The sequence below is a fragment of the Orcinus orca genome, chromosome 1 (assembly GCF_937001465.1).
Source record: "Orcinus orca chromosome 1, mOrcOrc1.1, whole genome shotgun sequence".
Classification (NCBI taxonomy): Eukaryota; Metazoa; Chordata; class Mammalia; order Artiodactyla; family Delphinidae; genus Orcinus; species Orcinus orca.
Genome location: NC_064559.1, coordinates 6,243,354 through 6,266,296, shown reverse-complemented (window position 1 = coordinate 6,266,296; position 22,943 = coordinate 6,243,354). Strand labels below are relative to the sequence as shown.

Here is a 22,943-nt window from a genome sequence, read left to right as displayed (position 1 = left end):
ATCTATCATCTCTATGGAATTCTATCTTCAACTTACTTATTTTCTGAAAGATGCTTATCTCTAAGAAACTTTGACTTGTTATATGATCTTAAGTATAATTCTACTAGATTTAGAGCATTGCTATTCTAGTCCTAAGGTTTTATTTTCTGTTCCTTAGGAAATTGGAGAATTATTACAAACAAGGGGTAGAGAGTTTGGTGTAACTACTGGAAGGAAAAGACGGTGTGGCTGGTTGGACCTTGTTTTGCTCAAATATGCTCATATGATTAATGGATTTACTGCGTGAGTATTCTTAGAAACATTTATTTCATAAATGACGGTTCATGACCACAGGTTAAATTTTGTGGAGTGCACACTAGAGGTAGTGCACTAATAGAAAAATTTCACTCTTTAGACTCCAGATGAAATTGCAGTTCAGGGTAGAAGTGGACCAAGATATAGGGGAAGGGTACATAAGGAGAGGGACGCCAGGTTTTTTTCCTGGATATCCAAGGTTGGGAGAAAAGAATCGTGATACCCTTACATGCGTATAAGTATAGAGGGAAGTAAGACAGGCAGGTAGAAAGGTAGGTAGATAGATGGAGTAACATAGAGGGGAGGCAGTATAACAGTGGTTTAGTGGATGAGCTTGAGAGACGTCTGACTTCTGGATTCAACTCTCAGATCCATGCGTTATGCTGTGTGACTTTGGGCAAGTTGATCTTTCTGTGCCTTTTTCATCACCTTTAAAATCTAGATAATAGTACTATCTACTTCAAAAGGGTATTTTGAAAACTAGATGAGAGCATATAGCATGCTGCATGGCACACTAAAAATGCTCCGTATGTTGTTATTAACACGTACACATAAGTAAGTGTAAAAATGTATTCATGTTTGTATTAATTACACTTAATTTCTAGCAAATAACAGAATAAAGGATAAAAAAATAATCTGTGGGCAAGAATCTCAAACCTAGTGTTTTATCTAATTTCTATAGATTTTCCTGTAAAACTCTGTTTTTCAGTCAGTTTGTTGGGAGATTTTGATGTATCATGAAGAGGTCCTTGATGTGGTTTCCTCACTCTCCTTTGACAATTTCTGACCAGAAGGGTGGAATTGATGGTAAGGAGAGTGAAGAAATGAGGATTGATAGCATATGTGTAAATGTACATGTATCTTGTCATCCATGTGGAAGAGTCAGTTTTGCTGTGTCCCACAGCCATAAGATGCATCCTTTACTCCAGGCAGCCCTCTGTGGATATGTGTTGGTTGATCCTGAGAAACTAAGCAAGAGGATGTGGATCTATCAAAGAGTGAAAATCTACTATAATTATTAGAAAAGTAACCCACTAGTAGATCAGTTAAGTCATTGTTTTTATTATGAGGAAAAATTACATCAGTATATTGCCCTGTAGTGTTTTATGTGTGGCGTGCTTTAAAATATAATCCTAACCAGTTTTCAGAATTGCTTTGGAACTGTTAACTTTGTATGAATTTTCCTTTACTCCCTTATCAAGTTGGTTGTTAGGGCCTTTAAGAATTTGCTATTTTAACGTCACCTTTTCTTCCAAAATTAGGTTGGCACTTACCAAATTGGATATTTTGGACATGTTTACGGAAATCAAAGTTGGAGTTGCATACAAGTTAGATGGTGAAATTATACCTCATTTCCCAGGTACTCTTCTTTTTAGGCTGTGTATAAAGAGTATTATTAGGTGTATGTATTAGAGCAGTTCATAAAGCTCTTCTGTATAATTTATGATATATAGCTACAGACTTGATATGCCCTTTGTGAATAGTGCAAGTACATTCACTTACTAGTATTTGTCTCATAGCTGCTATGCATTTGGGTGCTGGGTCGCAGCAAGCATGTGCTCAAACTTAAAATAGGAAAGAAGAAACATGGTACCCCTGAGCCCAGTTATGCTGCTCCGGAATCTTATCGTCCCTATTTTGAAACTAACCTCTCTGTAGGCATTCCTCCCTTCCTTGAGAAATGTGAGACAGGAGAAAAGAGCCCTGCTTGTCAGGGTAAGCAGGCTCTTAATACATTAACCCACTATGTCCTTCAAGCCACAGGAATGATTTTTTTCTAACTTCTATTCTGTGTCTAAAGTGGACGGATGTAGGGAGATTTCCTGCTTGAGGCAATGTGTTTTTTCAGGTGTATCTTTAGTTGTATGATTTCTTCATTTACTCAGGAAGTTCCATAAATGTTTCCAGCTTCCAGAAATAGAAACTGTTAAATTGTTTAGTCATCCTATAAGACTAGAAATATGTCAAATGAAGGAATATTGACTAGCTTAATGGAACTTGGTAAGCTGGTAGGTTTTGTGACCAGTCCTTGGGAATTGAGGAGAGCTGCAAGTTCTTAGAAACATGTTTAAAGTCATTATTTGTTAGCTAACATCTGGACCATCTCCAGTTTGGTTTCTCTTGACTATTCTTTTCCTTGATTGTGGATCACTGTTTCTGTGTCTAATGACTTTGGGTTGAATATTGGACATTGTGGGTAATATGTTGTAGACACTTGGATTCTGTTGTCTTACTCTGAAGAGTATTGGTTCTTGTTTCAGGGGACAGCTAAATTACTGGCTCATCATCCTGAACCTTGTATAGTTTGGTTTTATGCTTTGTTAGTATAGTTATGTGGAGAGCCCAAGGTGTTTCCCAAATCTCTAAACTAGTGTGATACAGTCTCCACATTGTCTCCTCTGTGGATCTTGGCAGAGCTTGGTTTTAGGCTTTGTTGGGGTGTTGAGGGGGGAGTCTGTAGTAGATTTCAATCTAAAGTATGGTTTTTACTTTTAATGAACAGCCTTTCTGTTGTCTCAGCTGGATGCCAGGAGAGTTAACAAGGTATAAAGAGATCTCTCCAATCTGGCAGTGCTGGAGCTCCAGTGTACCCTGTTCCTTCCCTTTTACCAGCACTGCTTGACCTCTAGAATCTTTGTCCCACTCAACTGTGTGACAACTGCTATCTGGTAAGCCTCCCACGGTCCCATTCTTTGCATGTATGGTTGAACTTTAGCCACAGGACTTTCACACAGACTTCTGGGGGAGGTACCCTCTCTGTCTGTATAGCTCCCTCCTGTCTGACGCTTAACCTTGAGGATTCTAGCTACTTCAGCTTCCCTGAAATCTGATATCTGCCTTCTCAGGTCAGTGGGACCACCATTCTCTACTGACTCCAGGGTCCTGACTTTCATTGATCAGGAAATTGTCCCTAGGCAGAGAGTTGAGTAGTTTCGGGAATTGCTTACGAGTTTTCTTTCTCTCGGAAACCACAGTTTGTGCTGCTTATTGACCACTGCCTGGAAAGAGTTGTCGTATATTTTGTCCAGTTTTACGGTTATTTATGCTGGAAAAGTTAGTCTAGAATCATGTACTCCATCATGGCTGGAAGGAGAAGCCCCTCTGAGTCTTTTGATTCCTTCTTCTATCATCTATCACAAACAGTTCTGACTTAGTGTGGTTCATCACTTTCTCTAAGCGTCCAAGAACATTCCTAGCAGTATGTTTTCATCAGTTTGTATCGTGGATCATAGGAGAGAACTTCCATATCAATATACTCTCTTACTGAATTTTTTATCCCACCACTCGCAGGACCCCTTGATCCAGTACCTTGAGGATCCAGTTCCATACATACTTCTTTGGCTCCTACTGGTAAATCTTGGCTCAGCCCTGCAGATCCTTCAGAATGTAGTCCGTCTCCTCCTTTAGCAGGCCCCGTGTATCCTTGGCCAACTTACGTTGTACCTTTACCCTAGATATTGTTTGCTGGTCAGGAGGGGAGATAGAGGTAGGCCCTGACAGGGCCACAAGCTGCCTTGCAAGGCAGAGGCTTCTGCCTCATCCTCACGCAAAGGGAAGCCTTCGTCTTCAACAGAAAGTAGTAGACCATTCTGCAGGCCATCGGCGAATCTAGGGGTTCAACCGGATGTCTCATCCAAAGTCTCAGGGTCCCACTTTTTTCTCAAACAGGATCTGGCCTTGTCATAGCAGATTTGCTGGATTTGAGAATTCAGCCTTCTCTGGAGCTCTGCTGTCTGTATGACTAAGTCCTAAGCCTGATCCTCAGCTTTTCCTGCTCTCTGCTATAGGAGATGAGATTCTCTCTAGGTGTTTTCAGTAATCTTTCATTGTCTTTCTCCAGTTCGTGAATGGCATTCATCTAGAGCCCTTCAATTCCGTTGTTCCATTGTGCTCATTTCTCAGCGCTTCAGGTATTGCGAGTGCTTTACTTCCTACCGTGGCATCCCAGCTCACCTCCCATGAAAGTTTTAACAGTTGCCCTACTATAACATGCCCGAGATTATCCATACTCTTCTGCCACTAGCGATCCTCCTTGCCAGCCATAGCCAATGATCCAGCTTCAAGGTCCCATTTTAGAGCCTTCTTCCTTATACCACTCCTGGCACCAACTGTCTTACTTTCGGTTCCCTGAGAAACAGACTCTCTGATATAGAGATGTACATGTAGGTAGTTTGTTTGCAGGTGCTCTGAGCAATCTGTAAGGGAGTGAGAGAAGAAGCGGGATTAGGCAGAGGGAGAAGTTGAACTGCAGAGAATTTCCATGAAAAGCCCTTAGCTGATCCCATAGGGGAGCTCTGGGGCTAGAATAGTTTTTCAGAGTGGTCCCTAATTAAGGTAAGTAGTCAGGTCCTTTGTATCCCCACACTGACAAGTCATTGGATATGGGCTGCTCCAGGGAGACAGCTGGGGAAATTCTGAACTGTGAGTTCTCAGCAGGCAGTACTCCCATAGCTGGGGAATGAGTGTCTGAATCCTAAAGAGGGAAATCTGGACAGTGTACCATAGCATCCACCACACTGTCTCTCGTCAAAGCAACTGTTCTTGTTTTAGCACCCTGTCGGTTTCTATTAGGGAATACAGAGAAACTGGTTAGGTGAGATAATGAAGAAAATTTCCAGCAAAGCCTGTGTATACATTCACAAAAACAATAGATTTCCCAGGTGAGGGCAGATATGCAAACCTTTTCTGTGAGATTGCTGCCATTATACAGATCCACAATCCCTAATCCATAGTGTGGAAATCTAAAACGCTCTAAAAATTGAAAGTTGTGAATTTGGCACCAAAACTATTTGATGGCAAAACCTGACTTGAACTGATGTTATTAGAACTAATAATCTACCCACTTAGAGTGAATAATCCTGTTGCTGCAGAAATATGTTTGATTAGAAAATACTAGATGGTGCACTGTTTTACCTCTCTAAATTCTGAAAAATTCTAAATTCCAAAACGTATCTGGCTCTAAGTATAAGAGATTGTGAACCTATGATATATCAAAAAGTTGTTTGACAATAGGCAGTGTACACCATGGACAAATATACTTATTCCTTTAACTTTCAGCAAACCAAGAAGTCTTAAATAAAGTTGAAGTTCAATATAAGACTCTCCCAGGATGGAACACAGACATATCAAATGCAAGGGCTTTTAAAGAACTACCTATTAATGCACAAAATTATGTTCGATTTATTGAAGATGAGCTTCAAATTCCAGGTAAATATAAATATTTTATGAAGAACTATCTTTTTCTACTTTTGACTTAACTGTCTACTTTTGAAATAGGATAAAAAACAGATTATTACTTTATAGAGTGCTCACGATTTGCACAAATGCCCAGGAAAATATAAAATAATTTTATTCCCTAGAGTAAATATAATCATCTTTCTCTAATCCTTCATGTGCCTGAAGATAAGAGATTACCTCTCGCCCTTTTGACCCTGCTTTTAATTCTCTGTCAGTCTGTTTTTTACCCTCTGACACTGATTCTTATTCCTTTCTCCCTCTTAATAACAAATCCTTTTTGTCTTTACCACCACCAGAAATGGTTTTTGGTATTTTTCATTTCGGGTTAAGCCACCCTTGAGAGTTGGGGGATTTTCTTGACCAGATATTAGGAAATAATAGGTACATAAAATAGGAAATCCAATTTTAAAAAATATAAGAATAAAGAATAAAACTCTTTATTAAAAAACAAATGTAAGCTGGCCAAGGAGTTAGGCATAACCAAGTTATGGCTATGACTCATTATGTGAAATCTTTCTTTTAAAACATTGCTTTTTTCCTTTTTCCTTTTTTTTTGCACTGTTAGAGATTTCAGAGACAAAAAGTGAAGTGAAAAAAAAAAAAGAAAAAAAAAAAAAGAAAAAAAAAAAAAAAAAAGTGAAGTGAGTGGGAAGTATCCTCTGTATAAAAATCTGTTATGCACTTAATCTGATTTTGTATTGTTCGTTATATTTGTGGTTCATCTCCAAACATGAATCTTGTTTTTCCTTATTACTAGCTGTGTTTCCCAGCTTGAGATCAAATCTTGTAAGCATGTTTGCTCACTGCACTTAGTCAACATCTTTTGAAATATAAACAACAATGAATTTAACAATGACATCTGTAAAATGCCATAAAGGTTTACCCATGTGGTGCAGACAATTAGAGATTCCCCTAGACTGGTACAGTAGCCAAGTTCTCAGGCTGTGCAAGTGAAAACAGTATTCTTTTCCAGATATTTCTACTTTTTGTGAGATATGAAAGTTAGAGTGGTACTTCAGTGGCCTCTTAGTATCATCCATTTTTCAAAGATGCTTATCTTTTCTAGTTAATTAGGAACTTGATGAAAGGTTCTTTAATCAAGTTAGGTCTCTGATTAAAGAACCTTTAGGTTCTTTAGGTCTCTGCTGGTTTGGGCCAGTATTTTACTATACTAATCATTAGAAATTGAATAGTTGTAAATATTGTGCAATGAAAACAGGAAATGGTAAGGCAGACTACCCTGTGCTGAATGTTGACTGCACATTCTGTTTAGAAATTGGCATAATCTGCTAATAGAGAAAAAAAGATAGCAAAAGACACAGTGGGGAAAAATAAATGGTGACGTTGAGAAAAGTGTGGGATCTTTTAATCTCAAAGATTGAACATTGTAAATGAATTAATACTATTCTTATACCATTTTTTTTTTCCTCTCCCAGTTAAATGGATTGGTGTAGGTAAATCCAGAGAGTCTATGATTCAACTCTTTTAAGGATTTCCAGTGATGCAAGAAACACTCCTTGAGAGGGGGGGAAAGGACTTTGTTAAATATTTCATTTATGATCTACAAATTTCAAGAATAAAGACACTGAAGTGAGTTTTAAGCCCTACAGTTGTTTCCAGTCTTGTAAGATGGATGGCTGGTGTGGAGATGCACTTCGGCATTTTCTAGCGTCAGCTTCCTCAGCTGGCATAATTGCCGAATCATTTGTTGCTTCTGCTGCTCATGTTGCCACATTTTCTTTCAATGTTTAGTAATACTATGATCAATGTTGTTTGAAATCTAACAGAATTACTTTCAGTGTAGTTTTTCTTCATTATTGTTATTGTGTGTTCATAGGTTTTACCTCTATTGAATGGTAAGAACAATTAATGCAGTTTTGCACAAATATTTTTACATTCTGATCATTCAGTTCTGTCATTGTAATCTTCGTTGTTCAAAAAAAATAAGAGAGGAGTCCTGTAAACGTTTGTAATGCTATCAATTCTGTTTAAATTGTGAACTGTTTATTTTCTGCTGAGACCATTGCAAATTTGAGCTTTGGTGGTGGGAGGGGGTTATATTCATGGGTCCTTTAATTTGTACAGAACACAAAACTTATTTCTCTCTGTAAATTATTTAACGCATTGAACATTTAGTTAAATGTTCAAAGAGAAAAAGTGTTCCCTAAAACAGCAGTTGTAATGTTAAAAAAAAATTAGTCATTAAAAGATCTGTTGTGATATTTGGTGGATATTCTTCTTTAATTTCAGAGAATTCTGAAATGTATAGCTTTCTTTTTTTATCTTACCATTATTTATAAGTCAAGTGGATTGTATTTCAGCATCGTGCCTGCCAATATGCCTACAGAGTCATCTGTAAGTGTCCAAATGAACCCAAATTGTTGGTCATAATGTTGATCATGCCTTTATTTCTTCTTGAAAAAAAAAAAAAGAGGTGTTATTTTGACTATCTGGCTTAACATATTGTGTTGTAGATTATCCTTCAATGAACTATTTTAAATGTTTAAATTAGGTGCCACTTAAATTTATTTTATTATACCATCAATAGCTGATTAAAAAGAACCAACTATTTCTAGTATGTTTTGTGTATTGTATTTTTGTTCTGATGAGAGAAGTAATAGTAATACGACTAGTATATGTAAGAAAGAGTTTTATCTTTATAGTCTGTGGGGGTAAGGTGAGGAGAGATCAAAAACAGAATCTTTGAAAGGATCTAAATGTCTTTTATCTTCACTAGATATATTTTTATTAATAATTAGTTTTTAAAGTCCATTATCTTGGCTATAAGCATTGCATTATTGACACACATTTTTAGTAATGGTCCAGAAGCAAACGTAAAGAACCCTCTCTTCAAGTCAGGAGTGGTCTTGTTTTTGTACCAAAACAGTGTAACCTTCCTATTGATGTTGATACACATTTACATATTTTTGACCATTTTGAGTGATTCTCCTGTTTCTCTTTAAAAGTGAGCTGTTTGCTGATTAAACTGGTTGAGAGGATCTGTTCTTCAGATACAGTTCAGTCTTTGAAATCATAGACAACTGTATTAAAATAATCTTTGTTGAGCAAGTATATATGCCAGGTATTAGGTATGTGGGTGACAAGTACACAGTCTTTCTAAAGTTTATTGTAGTTAGGACAGCATGCTGAACACACATATGCCAGGATGGAAAAGAACCAGAGTGCTGTGAAGGAGAACCTAACCTAAATTTGGAAAAGGTCAGAGAAGGCCTTCAGTAGAAATAGCATTGAAACAGTCCAAAAGGATAAGTGGCCGAAGTACAAAGTAGTCCATATGCAAAGACCCAGAGGCTGGAAATAATTTGGAAAGTTTGAGCAACTGAACAAAATAAGTGAGGGGCTGGTGAGGCTGCTGAGGCTAATGAGGTTGGCAAGAAAAACTGGGAGGACGGTGAGGCCAAACAACCAAACCATGTTTTGTATGAAAGAAGAGGACTCTAGGCCAAAATGTGTACATATGCTTCAGGAGGCATAAGGAGAGCACGGAACAACCACTGAAAACAAAACCCTGAATCGTGAAACTTCGTAGAAGGGAGATGAATGACAGAACAAGATATTTCAGTGGGGAGAGGACCTATTTAGTATATATGTTTTATATGTTAATTGATTAATATAGTTGAATGAAGATGTCAGTCCTTCACAAATGAGTATATGAATTTAATGCCATTCCAGTCAGAATTGCCATGTTGTTCTTTGTAACTGGACAAAATTATACTGAAGCTTAGGTGAAAAAACGAATGTGCAAGCATTCCTAAGATATTTTTGAGAAAGGAATGTGTTGAGAGAGGAGGTTTTTACTCACCGGATATTAAAACAGTATGAAGCTACTATAATCAGAGTATGTGATATTGTCATGGGAAAGAACAGATACGTAAGGGAGGTGGACTAGGCATTCCAGAAATAGATGCAACGTATATGGGGACTTAATATAGGCATTTCGTTTCACTGGGAAAAGAATACATTAAAAAGAGTGAGAGCAAAACAATCTCAACATAAAATAGAAATTTGTTATAGAATAAAAATCTAAATTATAAAAGTTTTAAGTAATAAAAGTAATATAGGAAAATATATAATCTTAGAGCCTTCTAAAGAAAAACAAGAAACTTGTTTTTGTTTGAAACAGATCTGACCAAATTAAAAGTTTTAAAAATACTATGAACGAAATTTAAATAAACCAAAAAACTGAAAAAACAAAAGTAAAACTTGGGAAAAAATATTTCAACACATATCCCTAAAACACAAAGAGCTGCCTCAAATAAGGACATGACAACTAATAGAAAGATAAGCAAAGCTTTCATTTGGGAGGCTTCTGGTCTTAAGCTCTGTGAAAATGTGTCTTTGATAATTCCCTCTACTCTTAATTTTTTGTTGTTGTTGTTCTGTCTCTAGAATGCTTACTAGTTAGATGATGGACCTGATTTGTTACTCTATGTCTTTTTTTTTAAGTCATTTTATTTGCTTTTCGATTCTCTATAGAATATTTCAGAATTTTTTCTAAATCCTGTCAAATTTTTAATTTTTAGCAATCATTCTTAATTTCCAAGAGATTTGGAAAGATTGCTTTTTCATGTTTATGAATTTAATTATTTTGACCCATCTCGTTGTCAAATGATAAAGCAATTTTTTTTAGCTTGTTTTAGGTTCTTTTCTGTTCCCTGAATTCCCTTTTCCTCTGGGATAATTTCTTCTGTTTGTTTTGTTTATTTTGATCTTTGTCTTTCATGTTGTAGTATTTTTTCAACTCTCTGGTGATCCTTGGTTGGCTGTTCACAACTAAGACTAAGACAGTGGAGATATATGTATATATACATGTGTGTGTGTGTGTATATATATATATATATATATATATGTATGTATGTATGTAACTCTATGTTCTTGGGGTGAGTTCATTAACTGGTAGACTTCACTTTGGGGTGTTGAGTAAAGAACCAACTACTATGCTGGGGGGTCCCTAGGGAACAGAATGTAGGATTCTTTCCTTTGGGATCATTTCATTTCTTAGAGAAGAACCTCTAGCATTTTGCCCAGGGAGTTGATGCCGAGTTGTCAGGCATTCTTGTCAGGATAGGGATGTTAACTCCTGTATCTAGACTTTCAACTAATCTTTCTTTTTACCAGCCCCACATCTCACTACAGCCCTGTGTCATATCTGGGGTTCTGCATCCAAATCACCTTCCAGGTCTGTGATGCCAGTAATCTTCCTCCTTAGCTACATCCTCAGATGCTGCTGCTGCTTTTTTTTTCCAACAGTGATGCAGTTATTGGGCGGAGGCAATTATATTCTTACCTGGTCCCACATAAAACCACTGGACTAAATGTGAGATGGTTTGCCAACAGCAGCAACAAGTCTGGTAGTGGGGCATTAAGAACAGGTGACAAGTCTTCTTAAGGCTGATCTTGATTCCCTGCCCTAGGCTGACCAACTTAATGTGAAAAGAATTTGCAACATGTAAATATTTTAGGATTGTAGCCATCTGGATATACACTTAAAAGTAGTTCTGTTACCATTATTTCAGTCTAAAAGAGCCACTTAAGAATGCCAAATGTTATTTTGTTCAAATGCTGTGGTTACTTTAGTTTAAAAGCCTTTCTTTCAAAGCCACCTCTCTTCACAACAGTAATGCCCTGGCAGTGAATTAAGTGGTCTAGGATTCGATGAAACTGTGGCTAATTTCTGGTCCCCATCTGGAATGTAAAACAAATTAATGATTTATTTTAAGACTACTTGATTTTAACACACTGTCCTTTCAACAATTGTGTGCAATAACAAAATAATTTACAGGATTTAAGACAAAGGAATATATTTAAAAGATGTGGAAAAAAAGGATTTAGAAGGTTATTTCTGTGGTTCAATCTCTGATTAAGAAGCATATTATTGGATTATTCCAAAGTGTAAATAAAACGAAATAAATCATATAAATTTGCATGCTTACATTCTAATTCTAGACAACCCCCCCAACCCTTTAAGCCCTACATTATAAACAGGCCACTTTGTATCATCTTTGTATCAAACTGCAGTTGTTACGTCCCTAAATTCATACCCAATGGAGTTCCCTCATGTCTTATAACCCCTTGTCTACAGTCACCAACAGTTCTGCTTTTTGGAGGTTTCTTAATGTTATGTACAGGCACAATGCTAAATTATACGGGTATCTCAATTCTATTAGGTAGATACTATTTTTATCCTTTTTGCACATGAGAAAACTGAAGGTCAGAGAGTCTAAGGGTCACACTGCTGCTGAAAGAATATATTTTATTTTGGAAGAATGGGGTTTTTGAATTATTTGGCACCAGGGTGCATAAAACAAAGGCAGTTTTCATCTGAGGGGCCATCTAAGCCTTCCAGGCTATTAATTCTCTGAGGACAAAGTCTTCATCTCTTCTACTGTGTCTTGCACATAGTCAATGCTTAATATTTTCGAAATAAATAAATGAACCCTATGTGCTGAGAAAGAATTTTACTGAGGAAGAATTTCTTAGGCAATAACCATGATCTATCATAATCTATACATAATCTGTTCTTCAACTATTCCCAAAAGAGATAAGAACTGCACATGAAATGCAAATCATTGCTAATCTAGACATAAGCTCTGCCCTTAAAATCTGATCACAAAGACTGGTCAATGGATAAGATAAAAAAACCTTACACCTTGGGCTTCCCTGGTGGTGCAGTGGTTGAGAGTCTGTCTGCCAATGCAGGGGACGCGGGTTCGTGTCCCGGTCCGGGAAGATCCCACATGCCGCAGAGCGGCTGGGCACGTGAGCCATGGCCGCTGAGCCTGCGCGTCCGGAGCCTGTGCTCCGCAACGGGAGAGGCCACAACAGTGAGAGGCCCGCGTACCGCAACAAACAAACAAACAAACAAACAAAAAAAAACGGAGAGGAGCTTGCATCTCTCTTCTGCCTTTGCAATGTAACTATTCTGCCTGGGCTCTCAGGAACTACCTGATCCATCTGTAGTTCTCCAGACTGAGGAAAAAAAAAAAAAAAAGAGGCATTTTAAATTCAAGCAGAAAAACTGTGAGATCTCTGGTTCTGTCTGTCTTTATGTAAAAATTAACTTGTAAATGAGCTGTATTTAATTTGCTTAAAAGAAATTGAGTGCTTATATGCATTCTCAGAAATATAAAAGAAGCTCACTAGAATACATTTCAGGTTCATGTGATCTGGGAAATATTTAATATTGAATTAATATTTGGTATTAGAGCTAGCTTAAGCTTGTGGTCTTAATTAATACAGACCTGTCTTTAGAGACATCAACATTAAGCACAATACTTTCATTGTACCTAGGGCTATTGAAAGTCAATAAACGCATATTGTTTCTGTTATGAAATTTGTCAACAGGGAAAATAACCTGATATGATTAAACTTTTAAGTAAATGTAACTGAGATAAGAGCTTTTTGTTAAACTCTATAGGAATAATTATGTTTTGGTAATGTCCATCTAAAATAGTCTCTCCAAATTTTGGTAACTTGAAACAAAATTAAGTTAAATGTTAAGAATTCATTGAATATCCAGGCCATTTCAGATAAGATAAAATTTTGGAACATTAATTGTTAAACATGTCTAACTTTACCTACTTTTGTCTTCTTGTGAGAGAGAAACTAAAGATGTTTGGTGCCACCTTGAGATGTTCTCTACCAATCTATAGAACGCTAATGTAAAAGACAGTTCATGGTGGCTTAAGGAAAATAGGATGTGTGTTTTCAGAAAAGAAGGTATGAGGAGTGGAAATATATTTTGTTGAAAGGAAAAAAGGATGATTTTGTCCTAGAGCTGGTTGTTTCTGAATGGGAAAAAATAAGGGACAAAATATGGCTACAGAAATTTGCAGAAGGTTTGTGGAAAAGGAACACTGAGAAGAGAATTTTGTATGTGCTCAGGATTTTCTAAGGTTGGATTAAATTCAGTTAGGTAAATGGATTTTATTAAGAGTAGGTGGATGCAAGACTGGATTTGGTTTCTCTCTCTCATAAGAGAGCAAAGTTTTCCTGGAATGCTGCTTTTGATAACAGATTGTGTGAGTTTCTGTGCCTTTAAGTGATCTGTATTTACTTTTGCAATCTTTTCTTTCACCTTAGCTCAAGGAATAATTTTTTCATGGTGACCTATGATTCTATCTGATTGGCTGTTTTAAAACTTTTTGAAATTTTTGACAGACTTCCCAAATATCAAGTTCTTTTGACCTCCAGCTAACTTTGGGGTGCTTCCAATGGCCCTTGGAGCAACCCAAAGAGAGATCCTAAACTAATTGGGTTCAACTGGTATGTTAAATTACATGGGAAACGTTGTCCAAACTCGCTGTTGCCCGTGTCAAATGGAATCATCAGGCTCTCCCCAGTTTTATCGTAACCACCAAACAGGTAGGGGAAAGGGTTTTGGGTTCTTCTGCTGTCTAGTCTCTCGCCTTACTGTATGTCCAGAAATCCCCTATGGGAATACTCCCACCTCTAGGCCCTCAGGTCCTGACGCCTGTGGCATTTTTCATTACGCCCAACTCCAATTCCTCCAGGAGTTCCTTTTTGCACCTCTAGGACCCCCTTCACTCCAGGCCTTGGCGGCCCAGACCTTGTTACAGACTACCTATTGGGCTGGCCACTTCCAAGCAGCCCACATCCTAGGCTTTATAGAAGCTCATTCTTGAGGAATACACCCCAACCTAGGGAAACTTGTTATAAGACATAAGCTTTATAGATAACAGATCCCCCTCAAGGAGAGCCCTGGCAACGTGCTGGCACTGAGCCCTTGCATGAGGGACAGGGTCGACCAGAGATGTCTGGTTAGGAGTTGATGGGAAAGTAGAGGACGCTCAAAATCCCATTAGGTAAGAAGGGAATTTGGAAGACACTCCAACCCCTTTCTGACAAAGGCCTCCTGGTAAAATGTCTCCAGGACATCAGACTTCATATCTAGGAGTGCTCTTTCTTGGTTGCAGGTTACTCAACATGGAAGGACCCTTTTCGAAGCTGGAAGAAACACCTCTGGAATGTATTCTTAAAAATTGGAAATTTTAAAAACTAGATGGGCTAAAAAGGGGAAAACTTACACTTTACTGTAACACTGCCTGGCCTTAATATAAGTTGTGGGGATGGATAAAAATGGCCTGAAAATGGGTCTCTAAATTACAATATCATCTTGCAATTGGATCTTTACTGTTGCAAGATGGAAAAATGAACTGAGGTTCCCTATGTTCAAGCCTTCATGGTCCTTTACCAAAACCCCCGCTCTATGTGGCTCCTGTAATCAAAAGCCTGGGGAATCAGAAAACACTCCCAACATTTTAGATGATCCCCTTCTAATCTTCCCCAGTTCTCAGGGGGGAAACCAAGTCTCCACTGCTTCTCCAGAGCCACCTACTTCCCCAGAGGCACCTACTTCTCCAGATCCCTCTGGCAAATCCCAAACTCCACCTCCCTATGTCCCTTTATACGTTCCATTACCCCAGAAAGGAGAGACTAGTCCCTCTGAGGTAACTCACAGTGGAGCTTCCTAGCACCCAGGATCAGGAAAAATATGCTCTCTTAGGGAAGTGGCAAAAGGTGAAGGGACAACCAGAATACATGTGCCCTTCTCTTTAACTGACTGAGCCCAATGCAAACAGAGACTGGCTGATTTTCTGAAGACCCTAGTCAAAGTTTGCTGAAGGGTTTCAGGCCCTAACTCTGGCCTTTGATTTAGCTTGGAAGGATGTCCAGATAGTCCTATCTACTTGCTGTACCCCTGAGGAGAAACAGAGAATTTGGGCAGCAGCCCAGGGGCGCACTGACCAGCTTGCCGGGGACCAACACGAACTTTTTGTTATGGGAGGAGATGCATTCCCAAATCAGGAGCCCCATTAGAATGATAATTCCTGTGAGGGAACAGAAGCCAGAAATCACATGATCCAATGGGTATTAGAAGAGATGAGAAAGTATATCAAAAAGCCAGTTAAGGGCTTCCCAAGTGGCGCAGTGGTTGGCAGTCTGCCTGCCAATGCAGGGGACACGGGTTCGAGCCATGGTCTGGGAAGATCCCACATGCCGTGGAGCAACTAAGCCCGTGAGCCACAACTACTGAGCTTGCGCGTCTGGAGCCTGTGCTCCGCAACGGGAGAGGCAGCAACAGTGAGAGGCCCACGCACCGTGATGAAGAGTGGCCCCCCGCTCGCCAGAACTGGAGAAAGCCCTCGCACAGAAACGAAGACCCAACACAGCCAAAAATAAATAAATTAAAAAAAAAAAAAAAAAGCCAGTTAACTATGAAAAGGTTAAAAGAGTGACCCAAGAAGAAAAAGAAAATCCAACCCTCTTTCAGGGATGGCTTATGGAGGCTTTTAGAGAATTTACTAATATTGAGCTGTCCATTCCCAAGGGTCAATCCCTGCTGGGACAACATTTTATCAGCTAGTATGCTCCTGATATTAGGCGGAAACTCCAGAAGCTACAATTAGGCCCACAAACCCCTAGGCCCCAACTCCTAGAGGTGGCCTTTGGGGTACTTAATAATCGAGATCAAGCTGAGGAAGAAGAGAGAACCCAAGGTGAAAACAGGCAGGCCAGGGCTCACGCTAAACTGATAGCTGTTGCTGTCTGTCATGCCGTGTAACCTCAAGGCAACCTAAAGGGGCCAAGGAAGTTTAACCATCCATCCCGCAAGGGGGAACACTTCAAATGTAAGTCAACGGACCACTGGGCCCAGGAGTGCCAAAAAAAAAAAAGGCCCCTGGTCCATGCGCAGTCTGTAAACAAATAGGTCATTGGAAGTGAGACTTTCTCCTATCCCAAAGGCGAAGAGGGGACTCCCACTCCCAATACGGCCATGCTGGATGACTGAGGTGGCCCGGGGGTTCTGGCAGCTCCCCTTCACAAGATGTCTATCTCCTTTGAGGAGCCTTGGTGGTCCTTAACATGGCAGGTAAGAAAATCAATTTTTTAATTGACACGGGAGCCACTTACTCTGTCCTGATCTCTCACACTGGACTTCTCTCCTCTAAAAGCTGTACAGTGACTGGTGTTGACAGAAAGCCTCACACCCATTACTTTACTGGGCCTCTCACTTGCCAATGTGAACAGCATTTGATCTCACGCAGCTTTTCAGTTGGGCTTGAGTGTCCTACCCCACTACAGGGGAGAGACCTTCTGGCCTCCCTTGGAGCCATATTACAATTAGGAGACCCCCAGCAGCCCCTTTTCTTGGCTCTAAGACAAATCAGCTGGAGGAACAGGGCTCTAATTCCCAGCCATATTCTACACTAAACCCTGCAGTTTGGGACAAAGGAATCCCTGGGAAGGCTATAAATGCCCAACCTATAAAAATTAGCCTTAAGCCAGAAGTCGCTCATCCTAACAAGAGAAAGTACTATCACATAAAGTTGGAAGCAAAAAGGGGTTTGCGACCCTCATCAATAAATTCTTAAAACATGGCCTCTTACTGCCCTGTCAGCCTCCATGCAAAACCCCTATTCTGCCAGTTGTTAAGCCAGATGGGGAATATTGAATGGTACAAGACCTTAGAGCAGTAAATGATACAGTGGTCCCTATACATCCCCTTGTAGACAGTCCTTACAATATATAGTCCAGAAACCTGGAGATGCCAAATGGTTTACTGTGCTTGACCTCAAGGCTGCCTGCTTTTGCATCCCAGTTCATCCCTCATTACAGGATCTGTTTGCCTTCAACCCTCACTTGGGCCAAATGCAACAATATACCTGGACAGTATTGCCTCAGGGGTTTTGGGACAGTCCACAATTGTTCACCCAGGCCCTAGGAAAAGAACTAAGGGAAATACACCTGAAAGAAGAGGCTATTCTACAGTATGTGGATGATATATTAATATGCAGCCACACCATGGAGGCCTCAGATCAGAATACCATAGAAGTCCTTAATTTCCTTGGGGCCTGGGGTTACAGGATATCCCAGAAAAAGGCACAAAGTTCAAAACAACAACAAGTTAAATATCTGGGATATATTATAAACCCTGGAAGTAAACAGTTATCTCCAGATAGAAAACAAGCTATATTAGGCCTAAGTGCTACAAAGACAAAAGAAAATCTTTGTACTCCCTTAGGCATGGCAGGATTTTGCAGAATTTGGATCCCAGGATTTGGACTAATGGCTAAGCCTCTATATGAAGCCACTAAAGGCCCAGATACAGAACCATTACTTTGGACGGGGGAAACAAGAAAAGGCTTTTAATAATATCAAACAGGCCCTCACCAGAGATCCTGCTCTGGGTCTCCCTAATTCAAAAAAGCCATTTACCTTGTACATAGCTGGAAAGCAGGGGACAGCTCTGGGGGCTCCTTGTACAAAAGCTGGGAGAAGCCCCTCAGCCTAGAGGCTATGTTTCCAAACAACTAGATTCCATCGCCCGAGGGTGGCCTGGCTGCCTCTGGGGGGTAGCTGCCACTGCTTTATTAGTGGAAGAAGCTAGCAAGCTTACCTTTGGACAGCCGCTGGAAGTCCAGACCCCTCATCAAGTACAAGGGATTCTGGAGACTAAAGGCCACCATTGGCTAACTGGAGGCCACCTTACTAAGTACCAGGCTTTACTCTTTGACTCCCCAGAGCTAACTCTCAAAAGTTGCCGCACCCTCAACCCGGCTACACAGATGCCCGCAGAAAGCCCAGAACTAACACATTCCTGCCTTAAGACCCTGGACCTGGTTTATGCCTGTAGGCCTGATTTAACAATCCAGGCCATAGAAAACCCTGAGAAAGCATGATTTACTGATGGCAGTAGTTTCATTAAAGAGGGAGTCAGTAGGACAGGGTATGCTATTGTGAGTGTTTATAGCGTTACAGAAGCAAAACCTTTGCCACCTAACACCTCAGCCCAGAGGGCTGAGGTAATAGAACTAACTTGATCCTTAACCTTAGGGGAAGGAAAAATTATAAACATATATACAGACTCAAAATATGCCTTCCTTGTTTTACATGCCTAGGCAGCTATCTGGAAAGAAGAGGACTTTAAATGCAAAAAACTCCCCTGTGAAATATGGAGCTAAGATTTTACATCTCATAGAAGCGGCTCAAAACCAAAACTAGTAGCAGTCATTCACTGCTGCGGGCACCAAAAGGAAAAATCTCAAATTACCCAAGGGAACAACAGGGCAGATTGGGAGGCATAGAAACAGCCCTGATGCCCAGAACAGAAATGGCTTTAATCCCATCCCTTACCCCTTCTAACGCTATACCTAGATACTCAACTTCTAAGGAGACCAGGGCACGAGACAAAGGGAGAACTAAGAGAACAGATGGCTGGTGGCACATACGTGAAAAACTACTCATATCCCTTTTTGAGCAGTGGAAAATTATTAAAGGACTACATGATTCTCTCCATCTGGGGAGGGATCTAGAGTCCCTGCCCAAGGTGGTACTTGACCCTCGATCATCTATTGGCCCTCGATCATCTATTGGCAGAACAAAGAGGGGTATGTGCAATTGCCAATACTTCTTGTTTTGCACATATGTCAACACCTCTTCCCAGGTAGAAACCAACATTGAGAAAATTCGACAAGCCACCTGGGTTCAGCAGACAATGAATCACCAATTCTTGCTATTCAATATGGGCGGGGAAATTGAAAACTGCTTATCTAGTTTGTTCTCTTGGATTCCACAAGGTATAAAAAACTTTCTGGCAGGAGGTTTTCATTTTCTCATAACCCTTTTCTTTTCAGTCATACTGATTTATGCTATATTTTATCTACTACTCTGTTGTCTTCCCTGCTGTTGTAAACCTGTGACTAAGAATTTGTGGTTCAAGAAGGAGAGCTGGGACCAACAGGTCCAGAACCTCCATTCTAAAAATAGAGCAACATGTTAAACTTTAACCCTGAGGTTAACAAAGTATACACCCAAACAGAATGGCTTCTTGGCAGGGATGACATAGCCTCCTCTGTGTGGTCAACAGTTAAGGAAACCCTCCCAAAGTTAATCTGGTTCCTTTCCTTTCTAAACCCTTTAATGGCTATTGTTGTTCTCCTCCTTTTTAGCCCTGGTTTGTTTAACCTTTTGGTTAAATTTGTGTCTTCTAGGCTCCAACAGTTTGAAGTAAGTCTCATGATGACTCAAGGAATTCAAACCATTCCAGCAGAGAGTGGCCCAGGTCCCTACAGGTCCTTGGGACAGTCAGTGAGGGACTCATACACCTCTAGGGTAGGCTAGGGTCTGCGGCCCCTGTCCAGCAGGAAGAAATTTCAGAAGAGAACTTCGGCCCCTTACCCCTTAAGAATAAAGGTGTAGGGCTTCCCTGGTGGCGCAGTCGTTAAGAATCCGCCTGCCAGTGCAGGGGACATGGGTTTGAGCCCTGGTCAGGGAAGATCCCACATGCCGCGGAGCAACTAAGCCCGTGAGCCACAACTACTGAGCCTGCGCTCTAGATCCCATGAGCCACAACTACTGACTGTCCCGCCTAGAGCCTGTGTTCTGCAACAAGAGAGTCCACCGCAATGAGAAGCCCGCCCACTGCCGTGAAGAGTAGCCCCTGCTCACTGCAGCTAGAGAAAGCCCGCGCCCAGTGACGAAGACCCAGTGCAGCCAAAAATAAAATAAATAAATTGATTTTAAAAAAAAAAGAATAAGCGTGTAGAGTCTCTCAGGGGGAAGTGAGACAAGCTGGAACCTGGCACTCTTTGCTGCAGTGCTTGCACCTGGACGAACTTCTCCCCAAGCAACAAAATACAAAGGGACTATAAGGGACTAAAAATGACTGCGTGCAGGCACAGTTGGGGCAAATTATGGACAACAAGATACAAAGAGACCAAAAAAAATCCAACTGCCACTTCTGAAGAGCCGAGAGCAAAAGCAGGGTATTGGACATGCCCCCTGCACACACCACCACCAAAGGGGTGGGAAAAACACCTAAGCCACGCCTGCAGCCCCCCTGGACACACCCCTACCCTCACCCCATATAAGGAACTAGCTCGCGCACCCCGTTGGGGAACCAGCAAGGGAATGTGTTACTTGTTTTTGGTCCCTCCTGTGGCCGGTGGGCACAGGAGCCCCAATAAAGCCTTGCCTGAATTTCTGGTCTGGCCTCTAGTCAATTTCTACTGATTGGGGAAGGCCAAGAACCCTGGTTGGTGTCACTGCCTCCCATCATCAGTTTCCTATAGCACTGGTTCCTAACTTGGCTGCACAATGGAATTATCTGGAAGTTTTATAAATTATTGATGCCTGGGACCTTCTCCCTCCCACCAGGAGATTCTGACTTAATTGGTATTGGGTATATCCTGGGCATCTGGAGTTTTAGAAGTGATGTAGCTGAGGTTAAAAACTGTCAGCCTAACCCCTGCAATTGCCTCCTGACCCTTTATATTCAATCTTTGCCCTACTCTACTCCCCATCCCGCCCCCTTTTTCTTCCTCACAGTTGGAGTCATCTTTTCAAAATGCAATTTTAATCGTGTCACCTCCACCCTCTTTAAAACTTTTCAAACATTTCCCATTAATCTCAGGCTAGAAGCCCCAAACCTGAAAATGGCCTGTAAAGCCCTCCTTGTTCTGACCTTGCCATCTCTTTAGCCATATCCTTCTTGACTTCTGGCCTCCAAAAAACTCTTTTTTTTTTTTTTTTTGGTACGTGGGCCTCTCACTGTTGTGGCCTCTCCCGTTACCGAGCACAGGCTCCGGACACGCAGGCTCAGCAGCCATGGCTCATGGGCCTAGCCGCCCTGCAGCATGTGGGATCTTCCCGGACCAGGGCACGAACCCACGTCCCCTGCACCAGCAGGCGGACTCTCAACCACTGCGCCACCAGGGAAGCCCCCACACTCATTTTTTTTTTTTTTAGTTCTTCAAACATGTCATGCTCTTACCACAGTGCCTTTGCATATGCTGCACTCTCTGTGAAGCTCTTCCCCTGTTCCTTGCCTAGTTAACTTTTAGCTCATCTTTCAGCTCTCAACTTTTCATTTCTCTGACCTGTTATATGCTCCTATAGCACCACATAAATTCTGCTTCATAGGATTTATGACAGGTGAAATTTTATGCTTATTTCTATGCTGGTTCCCCACCGAAGCTCCTTGAATGTAGAAACTTTGTATCTATTTCTGCTTCACCTGGTGTTGATGAAACCTTGCACACTGATTGGCATATAGTTAGGCTCTCAAATTAGTTACTGAAGGAATATGTATGAATGAATGAAAATGTGCTTGACATCAAATCTATCAGTGAGTTCAGTTGATGTAAGCTCCAAAATATCTCTGGAACCCATTTGTCCCTTTTCGTCTTCGCTGCTGGTCTGAACCACCATCACCTCTGGTCTCAACTACTAAACAGTTTCCTCACTGGTCTGCAAACCCTCCCTCTTGTTCCTCTCCAAACAGTGTCTTAATGGCAGGCAGACTGATCTTTTTAAAATACAAATGATATGCCACTCCTCTGTTCAAAATTATTCCAAGTCTTTCCATTGTTCTTGGAATAGAATCCAAACATCTTACCACTCTCACCCTCACTGACTACCCACCAAACTACACTGGCCTCCTTTCTGTTCCTCAAACATGCCAAACCCTTTCCAGCTTTCAGGCTTCAGCACTTACTGTTTCTTTTTCCTGAAATGCTCTTTACATGATTTTTTCTTATTTTGCAGGACTCAGCGAAAACTGCATAGGGGTTTTCCCTGACTGCACTATTAAAAGTAACATCCCCTGGCTACACTCATCACTCTGTTTACTTCCCTTATAGCACTACTACAATCTAAAATTGAAAAAAAAAAAGAAGTACTCCGTTATGCTCCATATTCCCCACCAGAATGTCAGCTCCATGAAAGCAGATGTCTTGTCTATCCCGGTCACTGTATCCCCAGCAGACAGCACAGTGTCTAGTTTGTACTGGGTGCTCAATCAATGACTGAATCATCTTATGATTGCCAGCTTCCAAGATGGACCCCAGTGATTCTCACCCCCTGGTATCCGTGCCTTGGGTCCTTTCCTCCCACACTGCTTCAGGGCTGAGTGTTGTGTGACTTTTGAACCTAAGACTTTTGAACCTAAGCCATAAAAGGCATTGCAGTTCCCAACTTTATCTCAGATTACTCATTCTAGGGGAAGCTAACTGCCATGCCATCAGGACGCTCAGCCTGGAAAGGCCCACCTGGAAAAGCATTGAGGCCTCAGTCCCCAGCCAGCCTGTGACAACCCTGTGAGTAGTCACACCTGACAACCATGTGAGTGAGTCACCTTGAGGGTGGGTGCTGTAGCCCCAGCTGAGCCTTCAGAGGATGAAGCGCTCACTGACACTGACTGTTACCTTGAGAAAGACTCTAAGCCAGAACTGCCCACCTGAGCAGTTCTCAAATCCTAACCCACCAAAACCATGAGAGATAAAAAGCATCATCACTGATGTTTTAAGTCACTAAGTTTTGGAATGATTTGTTTCTGCACAATAGATAACTAACATACACACAATCAA

At 40.8% G+C, this 22,943-nt stretch overlaps 2 protein-coding genes across 2 annotated transcripts in view; one reads left to right on the top strand and one right to left on the bottom strand.

Annotated features, from left to right (window-relative positions):
• ADSS2 (adenylosuccinate synthase 2) overlaps positions 1–8,110 on the top strand; it is a 40,580-nt gene extending 32,470 nt beyond the window's left edge. Inside the window, exons 10-13 of the mRNA XM_004284516.3 lie at positions 158–282; positions 1,557–1,654; positions 5,353–5,502; positions 6,969–8,110. Coding sequence (XP_004284564.1) covers positions 158–282; positions 1,557–1,654; positions 5,353–5,502; positions 6,969–7,021 — 426 coding nt within the window. The 3' untranslated portion in view covers positions 7,022–8,110. The remainder of the gene's footprint in view (positions 1–157; positions 283–1,556; positions 1,655–5,352; positions 5,503–6,968) is intronic.
• Positions 8,111–11,121: 3,011 nt separating this feature from the next.
• The window catches only part of C1H1orf100 (chromosome 1 C1orf100 homolog), a 32,515-nt gene continuing 20,693 nt past the window's right edge, over positions 11,122–22,943 (bottom strand). Inside the window, 2 exon segments of the mRNA XM_004284515.2 lie at positions 11,122–11,155; positions 11,157–11,238. Of these exon segments, the coding sequence (XP_004284563.2) occupies positions 11,122–11,155; positions 11,157–11,238 (116 nt within the window).